At 44.0% G+C, this 24,421-nt stretch overlaps 1 protein-coding gene across 1 annotated transcript in view; it reads right to left on the reverse strand.

Moving 5' to 3' along the window:
- Positions 1 to 16,000: 16,000 nt before the first annotated feature.
- The window catches only part of CCDC6 (coiled-coil domain containing 6), a 119,677-nt gene continuing 111,256 nt past the window's right edge, over positions 16,001 to 24,421 (reverse strand). The window contains exon 9 of the mRNA XM_060108646.1: positions 16,001 to 16,405. Within this exon, the coding sequence (XP_059964629.1) occupies positions 16,352 to 16,405 (54 nt within the window). The 3' untranslated portion in view covers positions 16,001 to 16,351. The remainder of the gene's footprint in view (positions 16,406 to 24,421) is intronic.

Consider the following 24,421-nt stretch of genomic DNA (forward strand, 5'->3'; position numbering starts at 1 on the left):
TTTTTTTTGTGGTACGCGGGCCTCTCACTGTTGTGGCCTCTCCCATTGCGGAGCACAGGCTCCGGACGCGCAGGCTCAGCGGCCATGGCTCACGGGCCCAGCCGCTCCGCGGCATGTGGGATCTTCCCAGACCGGGGCACGAACCCATGTCCCCTGCATCGGCAGGCGGATTCTCAACCACTGCGCCACCAGGGAAGCCCTCTAGTGGAGATTTTTTGAGGCAGTTCCCTCAGCTCCTCCACTGAGAATTGAATGAGGGAGGAGTCTTTGGACTGCGTTTGTGCAAGTAGTATTAGAGCAGTAACACAAGGAGGATGATCTTTCCCGTCTTCCTTAAGGTCTGATGTAGTGATCGAACCCCAGGGGTTACTACCTGTATTAGTTTCCTAGGGCTGTCATAACAAAATACCAGAGACTGGGTGGCTCTGAACAGTAGAGATTTTTTTTTTTTTGTGGTACGCAGGCCTCTCACTGTTGTGGCCTCTCCCGTTGCGGAGCACAGGCTCCGGACGCGCAGGCTCAGCGGCCATGGCTCACGGGCCCAGCCGCTCTGCTGCACGTGGGATCTTCCCGGACCGGGGCACGAACCCGTGTCCCCTGCATCGGCAGGCGGACTCTTAACCACTGCGCCACCAGGGAAGCCCAACAGTAGAGATTTGTTGTCTCAGCGTCCTGGAGGCTAGAAGTCTGGAATCGAGGCGTCAGCAGGGCCATCCTCTCTCTGTAGGCTCTAAGGGAAAATCCTTCCTTGCCTGGTCCTGGCGTTTGGTGATTGCCTGCAGTCCTTGGCATGTCCTGGGTTAGAGCACTTTGATCTCTGCCTCTGCCATCATATGCCTGGCTTCTCCCTGTGCGTCTCTCTCTTCTCTTCTTATCAGGACACCAGACATATTGGATTAGGGCCCACCTTCACGACCTCATCTTAATTTGATTACATCTGCAAAGACCCCATTTCCAAATAAGGCCACATCCATGGGTACCAGAGTCAGGACATCAACGTATCTTTTGGGGGGAACACAATTTGACCCGTAACAGTAATTCTCTATCTGGCGCCTGCCCTCCTCTTCTGCCACTCACTAAATGCTTTGCCCTAATGGCATGAATTCAATTCAGTACCTTCAGTAATGGCCACATCTTACTCAGGGCCACTGGGAGCTTCAGTGGCCTCTCTGGAAACTAGAAAACTCCCCCATCTGACTCTCATCTAGAACCCCTCCTTCCCCCACATCACTCCCTGCCCTCACTGCTCCTTCTTCCTCCTTTTTTTTTTTTTTTTTGCGGTACGCGGGCCTCTCACTGTTGTGGCCTCTCCCGGTGCGGAGCACAGGCTCCGGATGCACAGGCTCAGCGGCCATGGCTCACGGGCCCAGCCGCTCCGCGGCATGTGGGATCTTCCCGGACTGGGGCACGAACCCGTGTTCCCTGCATCGGCAGGCGGACTCTCAACCACTGCGCCACCAGGGAAGCCCCCATCTCCTATTTTTAAAAATATTTTTGGTCACTTTGATTTCAGATTGATTTTATTTTGTTTTGCATATGCCCAGAAACAACCAAATTTCCTTGTCAACTGCATTTTTTGTAATAAACTCTTTTTTTTTTAGTTGAAGTATAGGTGATTTACAACGTTGTGTTAGTTTCAGGTGTACAGCAAAGGGATTACACACACACACACACACACACATATATACATATATTAATATATTATTTTTCAGATTATTTTCCCTTATAGGTTATTACAAAATACTGAATATAGTTTCCTGTGCTATACCATAGGTCCTTGTTGGTTATCTAGTTTATAAATAGTAGAGTCATTTTATATATAGTGGTTCATATATGTAAATCCCAAACTTGTAATAAACTTTTATCAGATCTTTCAGTTTTGAAAATTATCTTTAATAAGCTAACCATGGCCATTTTGTCTTTTACCATCTACAGACAGTTTTTTAATTTACGCTGTTGGTTTCCTGAACATGCTTGCCAATCAGCTACAGTCCAGAATGTTTTGACTTTAACAAAGAATGGTCTCAGAGCCACATGGGAAAGGGCTAAGCCAAGTACCCTTGAGCACAGTCTTCTGACGGTATTGCTTAAACAACTTTGAGACCATACCACTGGACTGAGTCAGGATTCCTAGCATTCTATCATGGGTTCCTGAGGCTGCTAAACCAAGATGGAGCAGAAAAAGAATCACGCAGGAAAGGGAATGAGCTAATGAGGGATGGTTTGGAATGTTGCTGATACTTTATTTTTATTTTATTTTTTTATTTTTTTCTCATCCAGGCCATCTCTTTCTTGGCTTACTTTATCCATCAACTAACTCCCATTCACTTTCTTTCAGAGGTATTCTGAATTCTCTTTTTGATCTAGGTTATTCCATTTTATATTTTCAATCCTTATTACAGTGGAATCCTACTGCATTTAGAGAAAGCAAGTATGTCTGGTGTATCGAAACATAGGCCTCACATAAGTCCTTTTTACTGTTTGCCCAAGAATCATGAAATTCATAGGTAAAAACTTCAACAAAGGTGAGAGATGTTGTTTTGCAAACATGCTCATTTCTTTTTTTTTTTCTCCCCCCGGAATAGTCACACTTGGCATTTATTTATTTAACAAATATTTATTGAGTATCTACGCTGGGTCTAGCAATGTTCTAGGCATGGGGATAAAACTGAACAAAAAATCTAATTTTAAGGTTCTTTTTTTTTTTTCAATCCATTACTTCCAAAGTTTCAGTAAAGTAATATTTAATGGCTTTTAAAAAAATTGAGATCAAAATGGTAGATAACATTGTGTTAGTTTTAAATGTACAACATAATGATTTTATATATATATATATATATATATATATATATATATATATATATATATATATAGCAAAATGATTACCACACTAAGTTTAGTTAACATCCATCACCATGTATAATTGGATAAAAATGTTTTCTTGTGATGAGAATTTTTTTTAAACAAATTTAATCAGTTATACATATACATATGTTCCCATATCCCCTCCCTTTTGGCTGATACTTTAATATTCTATTCTCTGTATATAGGGAGCTCTTTTCTCTTTTCCCTTAAACTGTCTGCAACAATTTTGGTGACTACGTTTTTGAAAAATAGAAATGAAACATTTACCTTTTTCTCCCTGTCTGACTCCTCCAAAATTCAGAAACTCCTATGGAATATTCTTATTTTCATGGTAATATAATTAATTGCATCAGTTCAATAAGAATCTGACCTGCTTATTAACAGGATATGATAGAAAACATTGATTATACAACAAAGGCTTTGTCCAGAATGTTATATTTGAGAATGAATTAGATAAGACCAGTCAGTTTTAAGGAACTAGGGTTGACTTTTTGGGGGTAGTGCTTACAAAGCTCTCTTGGGAAAAGCAGTGTGGTACGTGGCTTATAGGGTTCCCAGCTTACAAGTGAGTGAGATGAACTCTTGCTGGTGGGCCCAGGAAAGCTGGGCTATCTGAGGGACCTTGAGAAGAGAGGAATACACCCAAATTTATGGGTAATGCAGGTGAAACCTGATGGTTAGTTCTCAGCTTGGCTTCTCAGCCTCAAAAAGATTTTAAAGGTCCACTCTAAGACTCGTTATGAAGACTTCCAGCAAAGCAAACTTTAAAAGGCCTATACATTAAGCACGACTCTTGCTATGCCTGGGTAAATAATCAGGCCATATCTAATGAGATGAGCTTTATTTTATGATCAAGAATAATCTTTCTAAAAAAAAATAATAATCTTCCTTTGAGATTATCTTTGATCAAAACAGAGGTAACTACGGAGAGAATTTTTGTGTTTCAATGGAAAACTATAGCACATCCTGTGGATTACCAAATTCTGGCCCTGGTCATTGTTTTTTAACTAGTTTAAGCCTTTGTAAATTGCAGGTAACTGATAAGATATGTACACCTGTAAACTAGACTAGATCCTATCATCTTGCATGCATTGTCAAACCTTATGAAATTTTCAGTTCCTTTATTTTCCTTCCGAAGCTGCCGACAACCATACAAACTAACATTTTCAATGTTCCTCCCTCCTTGTTGCCTTGGCATCACCAAAAACTAAAATACAACTGCCCAGATTCTTACTGGAACTCTAGGTTGCCTTGCAGCTGGTGTTCCCACACACCACACCACACCCCCCACCCCACCACCCCCGCCAACCCCACCAGCATCTGAGGAAATACTACAGTTTAAAGCCCTGTTGACTTGATATATACCTTGAAGGACTTATCCCTACAGCAGCCCATGCAAGGGACAGATTTCTCCCTGGAAAAGGCACTCTCTTGGCTACCAAAAAAAGTCTAGTAAAATGCTCAGGTCATGCACGCCCTTATAAGAGAGGTAACCAAGACCATGAACAGCATTGCCAAGCGCAGTGACAGCTTGGCTACAACAAACTCAATGAGCAGCGTGGTATTACCAAAAGATTTCCATCCACCTATCTCCTGGTATCCACTGGATTGGATATCCCCAGGGTCCACCTCCTGGCTCTTTACTTTATTTATTTATTTATTTATTTATTTAATTTTATTTCTTTGCGGTACATGGGCCTCTCACTGTTGTGGCCTCTCCCATCGCGGAGCACAGGCTCCGGACGCACAGGCTCAGCGGCCATGGCTCACGGGCCCAGCCGCTCCGCGGCATGTGGGATCTTCCCGGACTGGGGCACGAATCCATGTCCCCTGCATCGGCAGGCGGACTCTCAACCACTGCACCACCAGGGAAGCCCTCTTTACTTTAATATAACTATTTATGTTAATATTTCTCTTTTTCATTCTAGTTATCCCTCTCATAAGGTGCCTGATCAGTAAGACTGAAAAAATGATCTTAGCCGCCATCTCTCCATAGATGGTTCAACTGATTTTGCAAGAACAGCACCAACAAGAGTCCTCAGGAGACTAATTCTTAGATGATTCTGCCACTCAGGAGATTCAGGATCACCTCTGAGCTGTTCAGTGATGAATGATATTTATTCATCTTGAACAAAAGGAGGGACTGACAATGTTGAATTAAAAAAACATTTTAATTGTGGTAAAATACGCACAACATTAAATTTACCATCTTAATTATTTTTAAGTGTAAGTGCAGTTCAGTAGTGTTAAGTGCATTCACATTGTGGTACAACCGATCTCCAGAATGGTTTTCATCTTGCAAAACTGAAGCTCTATAACCATTAAACACTAATTCCCCACTCTCCCCTCCCTCAGCCCCTGGCACCACCCCTCTACCTTCTGTTTCTATGAATTTGGCTTCTCTAGATACCTCATATAAGTGGAATCATGCGGTAGTTGTCTTTTTGTGACTGGCTTATTTCACTTCTCATAATGCCCTCAAGATTCATACATGGTGGCTAGTGGGAAGCTGCTGCACAGCACAGGGAGATTAGCTCGATGCTTTGTGACCACCTAGCAGGTGGGATAGGGAGGGTAGGAGGGAGGCTTAAGAGGCAGGGGATATGGAGATATATGTACACACATAGCTGATTCACTTTGTTGTACAGCAGAAACTAACACAACATTTTAAAGCAATTATACTCCAATAAAGACGTAAAAAAAAAAAGGATTCATCCATGTTACAGCGTGTGTCGGAATTTCCTTCCTTTTTTAAGGCTGAATAATATTCTGTTGAGTACATATACCACATGTCGTTTATCCATTCATCCATCTATTCATCACCTGAGCCCTATGTTCCTAGAAAATAGCAGTCAAGAAACCCCCCCATGCTTTTATGCATCAGAATGGCTTACTGCAAAAAACTACCCTTCAGAAGATAAATAAGTACTGGGGATGTAATGTACAACACGGTAAATATAATTAACATGCTGTATGTTATATATGAAAGTTGTTAAGAGAATAAATCCAAAGAGTTCTCATCATAAGAAAAAACATTTTTTTTCTATTTCTTTCACTTTATGTCTACATAAGGTGATGTGTGGTCACAAAATTTACTGTGGTAATCATCTCATGATGTATGTAAGTCAAATCATGCTGTCAGCCACAAAAAGGAACGAAATCGTGCCATTTGCAGAGACGCGGATGGACCTAGAGACTGTCATACAGAGTGAAGTAAGTCAGAAAGAGAAAAACAAAATCATATAATATCTCTTATCTGTGGAATCTATAAAATGGTACAGATGAACTTATTTGCAAAACAGAAATAGAGACACCAATGTAGAGAACAAACGTACGGATACGAAGCGGGGGAAGGGGGGTGGGATGAATTGGGAGATTGGGATTAACATATATACACTACTATGTATAAAATAGATAACTAATGAGAACCTACTGTATAGCACATGGAACTCTACTCAGTGCTCTGGGGTGACCTAAATGGGAAGGAAATCCAAAAAAGAGGAGATATATGTATATGTATAGCTGATTCACTTTGCTGTATGGCAGTAACTAACACAGCATTGTAAAGCAACTATACTCCCATAAAAACTTTTTAAAAATCATTATGCTGTACATCTAAAACTTAATACAATTATATCTCAATAAAATCAGAAGAAAAAAACATCCTTCGTGTAACTTAGATAAGATTCATGGATACCCCTTTATTTACCTAGGATGAAGCCAGACACAAGCTCCAAGTTCCCCTTCTTTGTCTCATCAATGATTAGCTGAACTGTTTGACCCCCACTGACCAACAGGGACAAAATACCTGCTAATGTGACTTGACCTAACTTTACTCTGGCTTCTTCCTTCCCCACAGGCGCCTGAACTTTGACCCACTTTCAACCTGAGCCAGTCTCAGAATACCGAAGAGCCCTTCCTGACCAAACCTGTCTGACACAAGGTTTGAGACTCTTACAGATCTTGGGCTCCGTGTGCTCTCTCTATTGCAACAGTGCTTCCCACCCCCCCGCCCCATTGCAATAGTCTTTTCAAGTAATGGCTCTCCATACCTTCATCTACATTTTTTTTTATTTGACTGTAAGAAAGTGCTGAGGGGTGCACCTCTAGTTGTAAACATTAAGGACTATGGGGTATGGTCCAACACTTAAGCAAGCAATCATTTCTTAGTCCCATTTTACAGGTAAGGAGATGGAGGTATAAAAAGGCTAAGAGACTTGCTGACTCACAGCACCAAGGGCAGAGCTGGGAATCCAGGTGGTATCTCTCATCTCAGAGAAAACAGTGCTCTTTCCAGCACAAACATGCCCAATCCTGGTCAATGTTTAGGGTGGGTCTGGGCAAATTATTGAAAATCTTTGGCAAAAAACATTCTCCAGTGTTCAAAGAAAGGGAAATTGGATCCAAGAGTGAAAAAAATAAATAGAATACCCAAAGCTTCAGGGAACTTCTTCTAATTTGTGGAAATGAATGAAGACCATCCAAACGAGAACAAGCAAAGGCTATTGATTCAAAGCTTGTTCTAGCAAAGGAGTCGACCACCATCACTTGCATTGGGCAAAAACTCAAAAGCAGGCAGAAGAGTGTGAAAGTTTTCTATTGGAAAAAAAAAGGAAAGGCTTCGGGTATGCCCTGACTGGAGGCTGTTAGCACGGGGAAGTAATAGACAGGCCAGCTAGACGCAGGGGCTCCTGTGTGATTGGTTGGGGGGACATATTGGCTTTCTCCTGTCTGTCCTAAATTACAAGTGGGTGCAAATATTAGCAAAGCTGTCAATTATTAATCAAGTCCTAGATGTATGGGACCAACTGCCACAGGGGTTATAATTTGGCTTCCTGGACTGGTTACTGTTGCTAGTAGCCTGGCTTCCTGGGCAGATTGCAGCAAGCTGTGGTCCAGGGTTACAGTTTTCTTTATATCCTGGACACTGTGTATTCGGTCTTCCAAGTCTCTACAGGGACCCTGCATTTAGAAGAGGCTTTCAGACATCTGACTAGACCCACAGATGATTCCACACTCAGGCCAGGGATACTGGCAAAACGCTTTCTGCTTCCCATCTGTAGGAGGGAAAGTATGTAGCAGCTAAGTTTGCCTCAACTACAATCCCCCCCATAACCCTCTTTTTTCACCAACAGGTGAAAATCAGGGCCTGAGCGTCACCTCCAGCTTCCCGGGACTCTCAGGCTATCCAAACTGAGGCCTTCTTGCTTGCCTTCTTTTCCTTAGGTGGTTCATAGAATCTCAGAAAATCTAAAGGACTTTAGCTATCTCCTCATGCAGCCATTATCTTTAACAGATGGAGACAGGATCCCAGGGATTCTGGTGTCTGGGTTCTAATGTCCACTGAGCCCTCTGTGAGGAAGGCAGAAGAGATCTGACATCCTTGAGGGGCTCAGCCAAGTGGGAGAGACAAGTAAATAGATGAACATGCTTAATTATTTCCCGAAACCTACCATGGGTTGTCTTGGCTCTGAGCTTGCAAATGCCATCCCTTCTGTCTAGACAGCCTTTCCTTGACCTAGTTCCTCACCATGAATTTCTTCCCATCTGTGAGTTTCTTCCCATCTGTGAGTTTCCAGTTTCCCCACACTCCAGGCTGGAGTCCTCTCAGAGTGCCGGGTGTTCATCTGTCCTTGATGCTCATGCTGTTCTGCTCCAAGGTTTTTGCCTCTTTTCCCCAAAGGGCCCTACGATCCTGAAGACCACCTCTCAATCCGGGTTTCCATCATCTGTCTCATCCCTAACACAAAGCAGCACCTCAGATATTCAGAGGTGTGCCTGGAGCACAAGGGCAACCAGGTGGGAACACTGAATGATGAAGGAGGTGATGCCAGGGTCAAGTCTGAAAGGAGAAGTAGGAATTTGCCAAGGAGTCAACAGGAAAGGCTTTCCAAGCAGAGCTATTAACAGGAGCAAAAGTATGGGAGAACGAGGAATGGATACGGGTGGGATGAGAACAGCATGGAGCCTGCATTGCTAGAGGATAAAGAACAAGGCAGGGACTTCCCTGGTGGTCCAGTGGCTACGGCTCCAAGCTCCCAATGCTGAGGGCCCAGGTTCGATCCCTAGTCAGGGATCGCAACTAGGAGTTTGCATGCCGCAACTGAAGGATCCTGCAGGCTACAAGGAAGATCCGGCGCAGCCAAATAATTAAATAAATACTTTTTTAAAAAACACCAAAAATCAAGGCAGAAGTGGCCAGAGACAAGACTGAGACTGAACAGGGATACATAAAATTTTAATGTTCTGCTTCCTCACTTACTAGCAGTTTAACTCCAATCAAGTTATTTAACCTCTCTACGCAGTAGTTTCCTCATCTGTCAACTGAAGATCAGAACAGTCATCCTCACATAAAGCTGTGGCAAGGATTAAGTGAGTTAACATGCATGGAACATTTAGAAGAGCACACAATAAGAACGATGAAGGTGCTTGCTATTCTTACTATGTTGAAGACTTCATTCTACAGGCAAGATGGGGCTAATGCTTCTATTCTAATCAGGAGCGAGATGTGGTTGGTGGAACAGGACCTGAGGCCAGAACAGAGACACTATTTCCTACAATAAGGACGAACTGACCTGGGGCAGGGGTGCAAAGGATGAGCAGGATTCGGCAGCATTTAGCAGGTAAAACTGGCCAGACTTACTGCCCGGTGAGAACTGGGTGGGAGAGACTGCAAGAAGCCCAGGACAGCGCCAGATCTGTGATTTAGGCAATTTGAGTGGGTAAGATACAGAAGGACAAGAAGTTTGTGAGCACTTCCTATGTGCCAGGCATGCAGCTAGATGCTTGATGCCAAGAGATGCTGAGGAACTGGTCCAGGGCCAGAGCAAGCAAGTGGCCAAAGAAGACTTGAGGGACTTCCTTGGTGGCACAGTGGTTAAGAATCCGCCTGCCAATGCAGGGGACACGGGTTCAAGCCCTGGTCTGGGAAGATCCCACATGCCGCAGAGCAGCAGAACCCGTGCACCACAACTACTGAGCCTGTGCTCTAGAACCTGCAAGCCACAACTACTGAGCCCGTGCACCACAACTACTGAGCATGTGCTCTAGAGCCCACGAGCCACAACTACTGAGCCCACGCACCTAGAGCCCGTGCTCCGCAACAAGAGAAGCCACCACAAGGAGAAGCCCGCGCACCGCAATGAAGAGTAGCCCCTGCTTGCCGCAACTACAGAAAGCCCACATGCAGCAACGAAGACCCAACACAGCCAAAAATAAATAAATAAATAAACTTAAAAAAAAAAAAAAACCCAAGTAAGACTTGAAACTCTGTCACTTGACACCCGGTTTATGCACTTTTCAACACACCCCACTCCAATCCGAGAACTGGGTCCTTTCCAGGGATAAGATTTCTGCCTCACATCACAGCTCTTAACCCTGAAGAACCAGCAAGGAAAATTCAGGCACTGGGGGAGATGAGAGGGGCTACTTTTGAACTGCTAGGTCTTTCCACACCAAATATATATATATAATAAAAGTGTACCTCAAGCCACCTCCCCTTGGCAAATTCCTTTTATTCCATTCATTTTGATGCAACCCATTTTATACAAACTTAAATACTTTGCCTCTAACATCCATTCTTATTGCAGGAGGCAGACCTCTCACATTTATTTCTTAAATTTCGAAAAGGGCTGTAGTTTAAAAACTGCCAGTGATTATAAGAAATGAAAAAAACACCCTATGGGATTAGGGATGCAAGCTCTTTCTCAAGTATTTTCCCCCAACTTCAACTCAAGAAGCTGGTTTGGTTTTTTTCCCCCGACCAGGGATAGAACCCAGGTCCCCGGCTGGCCGTGGAAGCGCAGAGTCCTAACCACTGGAACGCCAGGGAGTTCCCTGGGTTTTTGTTATGAAGCAGAACCTGGCTTGATAAATGTGTGTTGAATGAAGGTGTCCGTGAAGCTAGTAAGAAAACTCAGCGAATCCTCAATCGATAAGATTCAAGAACCAACACTCTCTTCTCACAAGCCCACGGCCCCTTCCAGCACTCTCAGAGCAGCAGAAGGAAGCGTACACCCAAGTCCGGGCTCTGAACATCCCTCGACAATACTGTTAACACCACATAGAGCCTGCTGGTGTTTTCGCTTAGTGGAAGGCACAGGATGTTTGCGGGAGGGGCACTGGCTTCTGGCAGGAAGGTTCATTCAAGTGAAGGTAATTGGCAACAGGCAACTAAAGGACTGCCCTTCAGTCCTCGATAGTTACCAGGAAATTAACTTCCTGTCCTTAATCAGCCCACTGTTTGTTAAAGAGATGAGAATGGCTTGGGCATGGTAGGGGGCAGTGGAGAGGAAGTGATAAAGAACAGTCATCAAAAGCTGTTGCCTAGTGTCTCTGCCCCCAACCGGCTCAACTTTGGCCCAGTTTCAATTTCTGGGCAAGTTTGGGGAAACTTGTGTGGCTGATACAGGCATGGACCTCGGAGGTAGGGGGTTCTGCTCAGTTTTCGGGACGAACAGGCAAGTCATTGTAACCGAGCTGGACCTCCCCACCATCATGTCCTCCACCTGCCTTTCGTCTATAGAAAAACTTTAGTCAAATAATACATTTAATCAGAGAAGTGAAAAAATGCAGAAAGAAAGGAAAACAGTCAATCAAGACAAAATAAAAATAGTTTAGCCATTAAGCAAAGCCAAGGACCTTTAGTTCCTCCTCAAGGGCTATAGATAATATTCTGAGCCACGTCCTTTGAGCTGTTTTGCAGATACTGAAAGCCCCACCGGGTGGAAGAAGTTAACTGATGCTGCCCACGAGAACGTAGACCCCAGACCGGTTGGAACCAGGTTGATGATGCTGACTCCCAATTACCTCACCACTAACCAATCAGAAGAATGTCCACGAGCTGATCACACATCCCATAACCCCCTTGGCCTCGCCCTGTCTTTAACAACCTTTCCCTGAAACCTTTGGGGAGTTTGGGTTTTTTAAGTACTAGCTGCCCTGGACTCCTTGCTTGGTGCCTGAAATAAACCCTGCACTTTCCTTTACCACAGTGGATGTCAGTAGACTGGCTTTGCTGTACATACATAGGTGAGTGGACTCAAGTTTGGTTTAGTAACATTATCACATTTTCCAGGTGGGAAGTTGTTAAGGATTAAGCGCATAAGTAATTCTTAAGACACTACAAAGGAGACTAAACAAAACTCAGAAAAAATCAGTAAGGTAATCTTACATATCTGGATGCATCTTTCACACACTACTACCAGCAAGAAAAGTGCAGACTTGAAGACTGCAACTGTCTTTTTTTTTTAATTGCATTTTCAGAAAGTAAACATTAAAAAAGAAAAACTTAAGAGGTATGAGAAACTAAGTTGACATCTATCATTAGAACTTAATATTATGACAATTCTGGAATGGTAAACCCAGGGAATACAGAAATGTATAATAATAGTTCTTGTATATGGAGGGTTTAACTTGTCCTAAGTTCTAGGTTCCTGTCCTAAGAGCTTCATCTGTACTGTAGGAACATACTTCTTCCACACAACTCTATGAGGAAGATGAGAAAACAGACTCTGAGTGGTTATGCAATTTGTCCAAGGATCTAAGTTTCAGAGCCAATATCTAAAATCAGGCACTCAGGTCCCAAGGCCCAGTCTCTCTCCTACGCTTTCAAAATATACATGGGTAGGGGCTTCCCTGGTGGCGCAGTGGTTGAGAGTCTGCCTGCCAATGCAGGGGACACAGGTTCGTGCCCTGGTCCGGGGGGATCCCACATGCCACGGAGCGGCTGGGCCCGTGAGCCATGGCCGCTGAGCCTACGCATCCGGAGCCTGTGCTCCGCAGTGGGAGAGGCCACAACAGTGAGAGGCCCGCGTACCACATTTAAAAAAATATATATATATATACATGGGTAGCTATAACAAAAGCATATATTTTTTTAGTTTTTTAATTTGGCCACGCCATGCAGCTTGTGGGATCTTAGTTCCCCAACAAGGGATTGAACCTGCACCCTCCATAGTGAAAGCCTGGAGTCCTAACCACTGGACCGCCAGGGAATTCCCTAAAAGCATATGTTTTGATGCAATGAAAAAAAGTTGGGGGAGCCACACCTCATATCAGCTGATCAGAGAGGTCAATCGGATGAGCGCTAGCACCCTCTTTTTTTTTTTTCTTAATTTTAAATTATTTATTTATTTATTTATTTATTTATTGGCTGCCTTGGGTCTTCGTTGCTGCATGTGGGCTTTCTCTAGTTGTGGCGAGCAGGAGCTACGCTTCATTGTGGTGCACTTCTCACTGCAGTGAATTCTCTTGCCGCACAGCGCAGGTTCTAGGTGTGCAGGCTCCGTAGTTGTGGCACATGGGCTCAGTTGCTCCGCAGCATGTGGGATCTTCCTGGACCAGGGATCGAACCCATGTCCTCTGCATTGGCAGGCGGATTCTAAATCACTGAGCCACCAGGGAAGTCCACAGCACCCTCTTTAGATACAGACTGAACTTTCCTTCAGAGACATAAATAGACCGATCCAGCTTATACAGAATTCCATTTATCACGCAAAAACAAACAAACAAAAATGCAACTCAGGGTATGGGTTCATGGATATTTCATTTCAAACCTGGCTCAGCGTCTGAAATGTGGGTATTTCCCACCTAACCTTTGGAGGGACTCTGAATGCATAAAAAAAGCCAATAACATGAATAAGCTGCACTTTATCTAAACAGTAATAAAACTTACTTAACAATTGAGGATCTTAATGCCAATTTAAGGCATTTGCTTTCCTAAAACACAGATAGTAAGTAACATTAAAGAGCACTTGAGGGGGCTTCCCTGGTGGCGCAGTAGTTGAGAGTCCGCTTGCCGATGCAGGGGACACGGGTTCGTGCCCTGGCCTGGGAAGATCCCACATGCCGCGGAGCGGCTGGGCCCGTGAGCCATGGCTGCTGAGCCTGCGCGTCCGGAGCCTGTGCTCCGCAACGGGAGAGGCCACAGCAGTGAGAGGCCCGCGTACCGCAAAAAAAAAAAAAAAAAAAAAAGCGCATTTGGTTTTTAATTGCTTTACAAATAAAATCATTCCTCTTCCCCTTTAAGCTGCTACAATTGCCATCTGGTAAATCAGCTCTGGAGAGCTGAGCCGAACTAGTCTTTGAAGTATTTTCTTTAGGACCAAGAAAACCAAGGATCCGAAACCAAACTTTTCCAGATGAGGGAATGGAATTTGAAGACAAGGTTCCTCAGATGAGGAAGGTGGCTGGGAATCTGGGGACCGGAAGAATCTAATCAAACTTTTGCTGGTTCCATGGCTCACAATATCACTGTGCCAAACTCTCACCCAGTCAAATGAACAAATTCTACCCTTGCGGGGAAGCTAGGAGGAGAGTAGAGAATTTGAGCTTTCCTCCAGCCAACATTTCTTTACATTTAGTTTTATTAAACCATTCGCTTTCACAGCCAACACGAAATATGTGATGATCCCTTTAAGAGAAGGAGCTCAGAGTACCAGAAATGCACTGTCCACACCCATGTGGCCATTTAAATTTTTTTTAAATTACTATTCTTAAGTACTGACCTAGGGTTAGTGAGACAAGTCAGTTAGAAGCTGCACCCAAGGTCTGAAATTGGTCAAATCGGACATTAAGCACACTTCAGAGCTGGACCCTTGGAGGACTGACCCCTTATTCTGCATCTCACCTTGATTTATGCCCAATTGTGCTACCTGACCTGGGGTTACATGTTATATAACCTGAAAGGCTAATACAATGAGTGACGAACACTCCCCACAGGGGAAGTTCAGCAATTTAAAAAGCACCCCCAGGGACTTCCGTGGTGGTGCAGTGGTTAAGAATCCGCTTGCCAATGCTGGGGACACAGGTTCAAGCCCTGGTCTGGGAAGATCCCACATGCCACGGAGCAACTGAGCCCATGCACCACAACTACTGAGCCTGTGCTCTAGAGCCCGTGAGCCACAACTACTGAGCCCACGTGCCACAACTGCTGAAGCCCATGCACCTAGAGCCTGTGCTCTGCAATAAGAGAAGCCACCACAGTGAGAAGCCTGCGCACTGCAACGAAGAATAGCCCCCGCCTGCCGCAGCTAGAGAAAGCCCATGCAAAGCAACGAAGACCCAACACAGCCAAAAATAAATAAATAAATAAATTCAAAAAAAAGAAAGTGTGAATTAAAATGAAAAGAAATAAAATAAACTCTTCTTGGATTTCTTAAAAAATAAAATAAAATAAAATAAAAAGCATCCCCAAGTTGAACCTCAGAGTCCCACAAAGAGATTGAAAAGCCAAAGTGATTTTCTTTCCCTAATCTCCTTGTAAGCTCAGGTATACTAATGGGAGCCTCACTCAATACTCAGTTAAGTATAGACTATTTTTTCAGAAACCTCGTTACTGATTACCTCCTTCAGGACTCCCAAGCCGTATGAATTCACCCCAAGCCTCTTATGGTCCCAAAGTTCCATAAGGCCAACCCAAAACTTAGTGACAGTGACATCACGTCTCAGCTCAAAAATGAGAACCCCATGGGACACCTGCAAGCAGCAGCCTTTCCCAAGCGAAAGGGAAGCCCCACCATGCCAGCCAGCCCTGCTATCTGCAGAAATGTGGATATGAGAACGAAATGGAAAAAAGGAGAGGACATTCTCTTGTGATGAACTTCACCAGGTTATCAGTCACTCCAAGCCATTTGCCCAGAGTCCACAACTCCCAAACCCAGATAAGCATGCTCATTTCAGAGCAACTTATCCCCAGGTTTCTCAGGTTGGAGGGTGGTGTACAGAACACTCCCGCTTTCCTGCAAAAATTAGAATCTTCTATGGCGGCATCTCTCTCACTTTCCCAAGACTCCCTTCTCCCTTTCCATCCTTAAAAATCTCTTGATCTCCTCCCTTCCATTTCTGAAAAATTTACTAAGAAAATCTTAAACATACAAGTGTAGAGAATAGTATAACAAACTCTCAGGCGTCTATCACCGAATTTAGGGAATCGACATGCTCCCCATCCTGTTCTCCTGTTTTCTCTATACCTACATCCACCTGCCCACCACCTGCCCCCTCAGTGAACCATTTTAAAGAGAACCCACAATACCGTATCATTGCATCAGTAAGTATTTTATTTAGGAACTTCTAAAAGATACAGATCTTTTAGAAATATTATTTTTATTTACAGATAAACAATAGGATGAATGCATCTTACACATCAATAAAAAACAGGAAAAAAAAAAAAAGGAAAATTAGAGAGATTTAGGAACTTCCATAAAGTCATGAGCCAGGCAAGAGGGAGTCTATCTGTAACCTGCATCTTCTGTTGCTTGGAATTCTGTCCTTCTGCGGTTATACTCTGTGACCTCTCAGGCAACCCTATCTCTGATGGCTCTGCTGAGTAAGCGTTTGAACTCATGTTTAAGGACAAAGCTCCCCCAAGTAAATAATCTGCCTAAAGCCATGAGAAAGGTCTCACGGTAAACCTGGAATCTTCCCCGGATGGATTTCCATCTCTGTAGCCTTCCCCAGCACCTTCATTCCATGCTCCTGGTATTTCTCATAGATCTGGGGCCCAGGTTCTAGGGGAAATGTCATTGGCTAAAATAAAAACCTTAAAAAAAAAAAAGAAAAAAAAAAGGAAACAGTTACAATACCATTATCACAGGTGGAAAAGAAATGAACAAGAATTCTTTAATACCAACTATCCAGGGGGTGTTGGATCCATTTCTGCTTTGATCCAGGTGGCCCTGGTCTCTCGGGTACTCGACTGGGCTCGGAGAGTCCGAGAGCCCAGTCAGTCCCCCAACACACACCTAAACACACATATGAATGGGGCACCTCTCCAAACAACGTTCACAGGCTTCCTTTCCCTCCACTCTGAACCAACGCCTCCAACCCCACTCCTCTGGCTCCCATATCCCAACACATCTTCCTAAGGATTCTGTGGCAGCTGCCGATGACCACCGCTCCAGAATTCCTTAAGTCTGTGAGGCCTGCCTCATGGTGATACACCCACCCCGTTACCACATTTCTTTTCCATCAAGTGGTTAAGATTGCACGATCTGGAGCCAGACGGTCTGGCCTTGCCACTTACTGAGTGATTCTGGGCAAGTTATTTAAACTTTACGTGTCTTGCTCAGCTGATGGTCCAACCGAGACAAAGAGGAACGGGAGGAGAGGCAGCCCGTCTCGAGGACAGCCGAGGGAGAACCCATCACCCCGCAGAGCTCCCCAGCACCCTGGTAACGCCCTTGGCTTCTGCAGAATGAAGCTCTACCCTCCTGTCCCCCTGAAACCTAGGATGGTGGGGAGGGGAGGTAAAGGGAGAGTAGGGGGAAAAAACTGTGACTGCAGAAACTGTGCCGCCTGAGCGTGCCTGGGTCTAAGCAACAGTCCTGGGATCCTTCCCACAAGAGCAGCTGCCTCAGCTGCCTTGAGATTCCTGAGGGAGTCTCACCCTCAACCTTTTGTCCTCTGCCAAGTCCAGATCCAGCCTTGCTCAGAGCCTGCACCTGTGCTTGGGGTTTAAGCACCCTCAAGTAAATCACTTTCCCTACCATAACCACTGCCCTTGCAATGGGACATATAAACACCAGAGGCCTCTGATAAAGGAGCCTCCCCTGACCTCTGGCCCACAGGTATCCTAGAACAAGCTCAAAAGGCTCAAGAGAGCTGATTGTTAAATTGCCAGGAATTTTGTGAGCTGGTTGTTAAACACAGATACTATTAAAAATTAAATTATTTAAGATAATTTACAAGATTGTATTGCAAATACAGGTGAAGGGACTTCCCTGGCGGTCCAGTGGTTAGGACTCCACGCTTCCACTGCAGGGGCCACGGGTTTGATCCCTGGAAGAACTAAGATCCCGCATGCCTCGCAGTGTGGCCAAAAAAACCCCACAGGTTTAAAAAAACACGTAGGTAACAAATACTCAAACCACCCCGCTTCCTAATTATTTGACTACATTTTACTATTACTATGCATTTAAGGTTATTTATATCTAATATATCTGTACGGTAGAAATACCATATACGGTGTTACTATTGCACCTCTCTCTCCAAGTTTAGTGACTTCACATTGGTGGCTTGAAATCAGTCACGGTGGGGAGTATTTACACCATGGACATCCATAAGCGATACAAACCAAGGTTTATTTTCCCAGAGGGCAGACACTTGTCAACAACCCTGTCTGACTCATCTCCTCTAGAGTTCTCCACCCATGGGTACATCCTCCTCTCAGCCTGCTGAAACCACGCTGTCTGTTGAATTTGGGGAGAACAAGGGGCAAAGTAGATGGCATCACAGCTAAGAGAATCCAGGAGCACTTTAATCCCATCCCAAATCTTGGCCAACCTTCCCTATGAGGCTCACAAGAAAGACTGATTTCCCAAAGTCCACTGCGCATCAACAAGCCACCTTTTTTTTTTTTTTAAATATTTATTTATTTGGCTGCGCCGGGTCTCAGTTGCGGCATGCCCGCGGGACCTAGCTTCCTGACCAGGGATGGAACCTGGGCCCCCTGGATTGGGAGTGCGGAGTCTTAGCCCCTGGACCACCAGGGAAGTCCCCAAACCACTTTCTTATTAGCTGGACTTGTGCTGGGAGCTTCTGGTATAGGCCTCTTTCCAAACAGGGCTTCAGTTTTCACCCCTCACTTTCCTACCTTTGCCCCCTTCTCTCTTTTTCATGCACACACACAAGCTCTAGCCTTCACTTCTCAAGGAGCCTATACCAGGGGTCCACTAACTCAAAGCCCGCAGGGACCACACTGTAATAACTTGTGTGGTGGGCAGGGGGACCACCGTGGCTCTAGAGGGGCAGGTGTTCTCTGCTCCCCTGGCATAGCTACTGCTCAGCCCCTGTGGACCGAGCAATGGATGGCGAGGCCCTGCTGAGCTCTTATTTTTTAAGAGTAATAAGAAATCTGGATTTAAAAAAAAATAAAAGTCTCCCTCATTTCAAATCAAAAGGTATTTCAACTTTTCATAAATTGTAACTATGGGAAGCGACAGATATGTTCACTAACCTTATTGCGGTCATCATTACACATTATCTATGTATCAAATATTACATTACACCTTAAACTTACACCATGTTATATGTCAGTTATTTCTCAATAAGATGCGGGGGAAAAAGGAAAATAAAACACATTACATTTTTCCACCTTTGGGGAAAAAACGTTTTTCATGCATACTTAGGCCAAACCAAATGATGATGGGAGGTGTTTAGCCCCCAGGCCACCTGTAGCAGAGCTGATGCAATCCATCCCACCCTCGCCCCCGGCCCACCTGATTTCACTGTGAACACTCATGCACCCTGCCAGCACCCCTCATCAAACACAGAGTGACCATCATAGGGACACAAAACAGATCAGTGGCTGCCCCGTGGTGGTAGAAGGAGGTGACTGGATACAAAAGGGAATGAGGAAACTTCTGGGGGTGATGAAAATGATCTATAGATTAAAGAGAAAACTACTATTGGGTCTTGGGTGATGGTGTGGAAAGGGACAAAAGGACATTGTAGGAAGGTCATTTTAAGCATAGAGTATGGTTCTGGGACTTCCCTGGTGGTGCAGTGGTTAAGGATTCGCCTGCCAATGCAGGGGACATGGGTTCGAGCCCTGGTCCGGGAAGATCCCACGTGCCGTGGAGCAACTAAGCCCGTGCGCCACAACTACTGAGCCTGCGCTCTAGAGCCCGTGTGCCACAACTACTGAAGCCTACGTGCCTAGAGCCTGTGCTCCGCAATGAGAAGCCACCACAATGAGAAGCCCGTGCACTGCAACGAAGAGTAGCCCCTGTTCACCACAACTAGAGAAAGCCTGCATGCAGCAATGAAGACCCAATGCAGCCAAAAATAAATAATTTTTTTTTTTTTTTAAAAGCATAGAGTATGGTTCTGTTGTCTTGAGAAACAGGGTCATCTGCTTAGGCTTTGGCTTTGGCAAACGGCACTAATTAATTTCTATGTTCTTTGGACCATCCATGAGGAGTTGGTAAACACAAGATTCTGCAGAAGACTGAGAACACCCTGTAAGCTGAACTCTGGTTCTTAAATACCTGTGAAAGGCCTTAAATAGATTAAAATATGGTTCTCCTTAAGAAGAAGGCATTGCCGTGTTTTACAGAGGGTTCTGTATGTTCGTTTTCAGTGTTCTTTTTGGAGGGAGGAGGGGGTACTGTGGTCTTTCATGACTTGTTTGTAACTGACAGATTTTGCCTCAATAAAGGATCCTTCTTTAATTAAGTACATCTTTGACTATTTACCATGGTCCCAAGCAAACATGCCTGTACATGATTATAATAAAATTGTGGGAATCCCAGCACCTCGAAGGAGGGCGATGGGCATGGGGAGAGTGAGGAACAGACACTTTCGGTTGACGGGGCCTGTCCAGTACTTTAAGCCACATCACACAAGCAGCTGCCTATTCTGGGACAACTCTGACCACAAGGTCTGGGACAGCGGTACCTGAATTAGTGTCTACAAGGTGATCTGATGAAGAAGCTTGGTCCAAATAATTGGTGTCAACAGAATCCCATGGTTATTTGGGGGCTGGTGTATGTTTTTTAAAAACTTGTCATCGCTGATGTACATTTTCTCCCATGAATATGTGTTGTACATATGCATGTCCCTGCATCCTGATTATTAAGCCATGGGAGTTTGTAAATATACATTCCACTCAGATATAACGTTACTTCTGAGTTTCAAAACATGACCATTTCAGAACTATGGTATCGATACCTCCATTCCCAGACACAGGGTTTTCAAAACCGCAGATTAAGTGCTAAACAAACGAACAAACAAAACTATGGGGCAGCCACTCTTGGCTTTGTTGTCTCAGGGTTTCCAGGAAGCCTCACACACAACAGAGAAAATTCAAATGCGGGAGTCATTCTCCCCGGGGTCACCTTCAACCCCTAGAGGAAGGAGTAGGTGCATTGGACAGCATTCCTGTCCTCTGGTGGGATAATACTGAGGCACGTTCTCAGTTCTTCCTCGGGGACACCCAGTGGGACGGAATTCCAGTTGCCCCCCAGTGCGCACCCTTCACTGGCCTCACCTTCTCCACGTTCTCATTCCGCTTTCTGAACTCCCCTTCCAAGGAAGCTCCCTGCACCCAAGTCCCCGTCTCAGTTTGCTTTCAGGGAACCCAAACAGTCACCACTTGTGTCATGCTCGGACCTGCAGGTTTCCACACATGCTATTCCCTCTGTCCCAAACACTCTTCGCCCAATTTCCACCTGTTCTTCAAGAATGTGCTTAGAGATCGACTCCTCTGGAAATCCTCTCTGACCCTCCCTCTCTTCTAATGCCATGGGTCCCACTGCGCTGCTGCCCTGCTCACAGCACCCACCACACTGGGAAATGCCAAAAGGGAAGGAAGTCGGTATTCATGCCTCCTCTCCCCCCACCCGCCCCATCCCCTGAATTCCCAGCACCGCACGCGACGGCTGGCGTGAGCAGTATTTTTAGAACAGCTGTAGAGTGAATGAAATGATACTCGTAGTTAAGAAGCAACACTATGAAGACTCTTACACTCCCATGTTTTAACAATGTTCACTGGATCCCAACCACCCCATTTGTAACAGAGAAGAACAAACGTGACAGCGTATTACATCTATTCCTTTAGCTCTAACCCCTGTGCTCTGTGGCCTGTACTCAGTTGTGCTGGCTCTGCACCTCTGGAAAAGAATGTTGCCCACAGCCTGAAATACACAGGAGGACTCTCAAGGCTCTGACCTTCAGAGATGCAAAGTTGCAGAACAGAGAATAACATCTGTCTGGTTGGAGGTGCACAGGGAACACAGTGGCCAGATCTATGTGGACCGCTGTAAGAACAAAGCATCCCGGCGCCACAAAGCCTGCACCAACCAACCTCCATCCCGCCCCACCCCCCATCCCTTTTTAGTATAAAAGAAGCCTGAATTCTATCCCTGGTAAGATGGTACTTTGGGACACTAGTCCACCACCTTCTCAGGTGGCTGGCTTTTCAAATAAAGTCGCTGTTCCTTGCTCCAACTCATCTCTCGATGTAACGGCCTGTCATCTGGTGAGCAGTGCGAGCTTGGACTCCGTAATACATTCTCATTCTTATCTTGTAGGTAAGGAAACCAAAGCCCATAAAAATGGACTTAGGCCAGACCTGAACCCACAGGACACTTTCTACTGTACTTGGGTACCTTAAATCTGAGGCTTCGTGCCCAACATTAAAGTAACAAATAGCAGTAGTCAGTCAGTTCCCCAGGTTAATAATTTCCCAATAGCATTTCACCAGGACCCAGACAAAGCTATCCCTGGGGAGATGCGGTGGGAGAAAAGTAGGTTAAGGGGGCTTAACTTGAATTTCAGCAGTTGCCTTTCAAAGGAACACTTAAAGAGCACAAATACGAATCCACAAAAGACTTTTTTGTTGCTTTACGTATTTCATATACTGTATTTTCTGTCTCTAGAAGTTCAACTGGAGGCTTTTTTATGTTTCATTTTCCTTATCACGCTCATGTATTCTTCTGCCTTCTAGAATGCACGAAGAATGTTTATAATGGCTGTTTTCACATCCTTGTCTACCAATCCTATCATCTTGTTTCACTTCTGAGTCTGGCTTTTCCTTTTCTTGATTTTTAAGATGAAAAATTTTCATATTAATTACTAAGCTCTCTTTTTGGGATAATTAGTAATCTTGAAAGTTGCACTCAATCATTAGTAGGGTATCAGAAAATATGATCTTTAGAAAAAGATCTAAATACATTTAGTTCAAAAGGATTCAATGTAATATGGAAATGGGGGTGATGTGAAAGATAGAAAAAAAAACTTTAAAGGACAGAAATTCAACATCTCGTGTTGACAGAAACATTAGACACACACCATATTTACCATGCACTGACGTCTTCCTGTTTCTAAAGAGAATGTTTAAAAGTTTGGGCCTGAATTAGACATTAGTGAATACAATTGAATTTCCCCAAGTATTTTTTAATTTAAATAGCCCATACGTTAAAACAAGGACCCAGATTTACCTACAGAGTTTTATGTAAACACAAAAGAAGTTTCTAAACCGACAGTTTCAATCTTAGAAGCACCACGTGGACACGCAGCCTCTAAAAGGTGTTAAAAGAAAAAAGTGTACATATAGCTTAAACTTTATAACTTACATGTTGTTAAAGCACTTCATTTTGAATCTCATTTTCTTCAAATTCTACATGAAATAAAAATGGCTATCTCCACTATATAGATAGAAAACTGAAGCTGGCAGATGCAGCCAAGTCCTAAATTCAGAGGTCCTGGGTAATTTCTTGGTCAACATTTTCATCAAGTTACAACGAAAACCTCGCTGTCATGAGAACAGAGGCATTTTGAGATTTTGGTCAATTCACCAAAGGACGAATCAAATTGAAAACTCTTTTCATTAACTAATAGTTAATATGAGATCTTGCTTAAGCCAGAGTGAGTCAAGACTCACTCAAGGTTTAGTTAGCTCTTTTTAATATGGAAAAGGACCTAGATTTAAACAGTTCACACTCCTAAGACGATATCACAACTGTGTTCTTGAAGACTATGCTCCTAGGGCAGGATCCTAAGTCTGTGCTTTCCCCCTACAGAACGTGGACTAACTGCTAGGGGCTTCCTAAAATGCAAGGTGTATAAAACATCACCCCAAATATTCATTCTACCTTTCTACCTAACGGAATGGACATGGAAAGGACTTGTGTCTTATTGTATATGTGAAGGTCTGTACTAGAGGGTTTCATCTTGATTTTCTCATCTTAGCAAGGCATACAGTATTGTTATTTTACAGGTAAGAAACTTGAGTTCCAGGGAGGTTAAGTAACTGAGCCAGTGAAGGAACTGGTACTCGAACATAGAACCCATTCTGAAGCCATGCTTCCTATACGAAGGAAGAAAAAACCATACAAACAGACTTAAAAATTTAAGAATAAGCTAATATACTGAATGTAATTTCCAAAGCCTGACTATATATGTGCGTGTATATACATATATCTAATTGTTTATACGTAACATTTTGGGAATGAGTGTGGTTTTCCTTTCCTTTTCATAATCTCCTAGGTTTATGGTTTTCAAGTGAAATACAACACAGATATGGAACAGTGCGCAGATCATAAACGCACAGCTCTACGAATTTTCAAAAACTCAATACATCCAGGTAACCAGCATCCTGATTAAGAAACAGAGCAGTACCAATCCCTTTTGTGTCCTCATCTTAAGTTCACTTTCTAAGGCAGCCTTTAGTATTCAGAATCTAAGCTGGATGTCTATCAGAAATCACAGGGAAACAATGTTCATTTTCCGACTCAAAGACCAGAAAGAAAGAGATAGCGTATAAAGCTCAAGAGGTTCATTTTAAAAAATTATCTTTATTTAGGTTTCTGATTCAGCACATGTATCAAAGACTAATCAACATAAAGAAGTAAATAAGACATTAATTGGAAGTCTTACATCTCTCTAAACTCTGACCAAGAATGTCAAGTTTGCCACTATTACCAGAACTCCAACCTAGTCAAGTTGTAGACAAGCTATCATGAACAACGTACAGTGTGCACAGATACACAGAGGCCAAAGACATGCTAGCACTTGGCTCTCCTCTCTTCCTTGTTGATGTCTTTCCATGGGACAG

This window comes from Mesoplodon densirostris, chromosome 1, assembly GCF_025265405.1.
Source record: "Mesoplodon densirostris isolate mMesDen1 chromosome 1, mMesDen1 primary haplotype, whole genome shotgun sequence".
Lineage (NCBI taxonomy): Eukaryota > Metazoa > Chordata > Mammalia > Artiodactyla > Ziphiidae > Mesoplodon > Mesoplodon densirostris.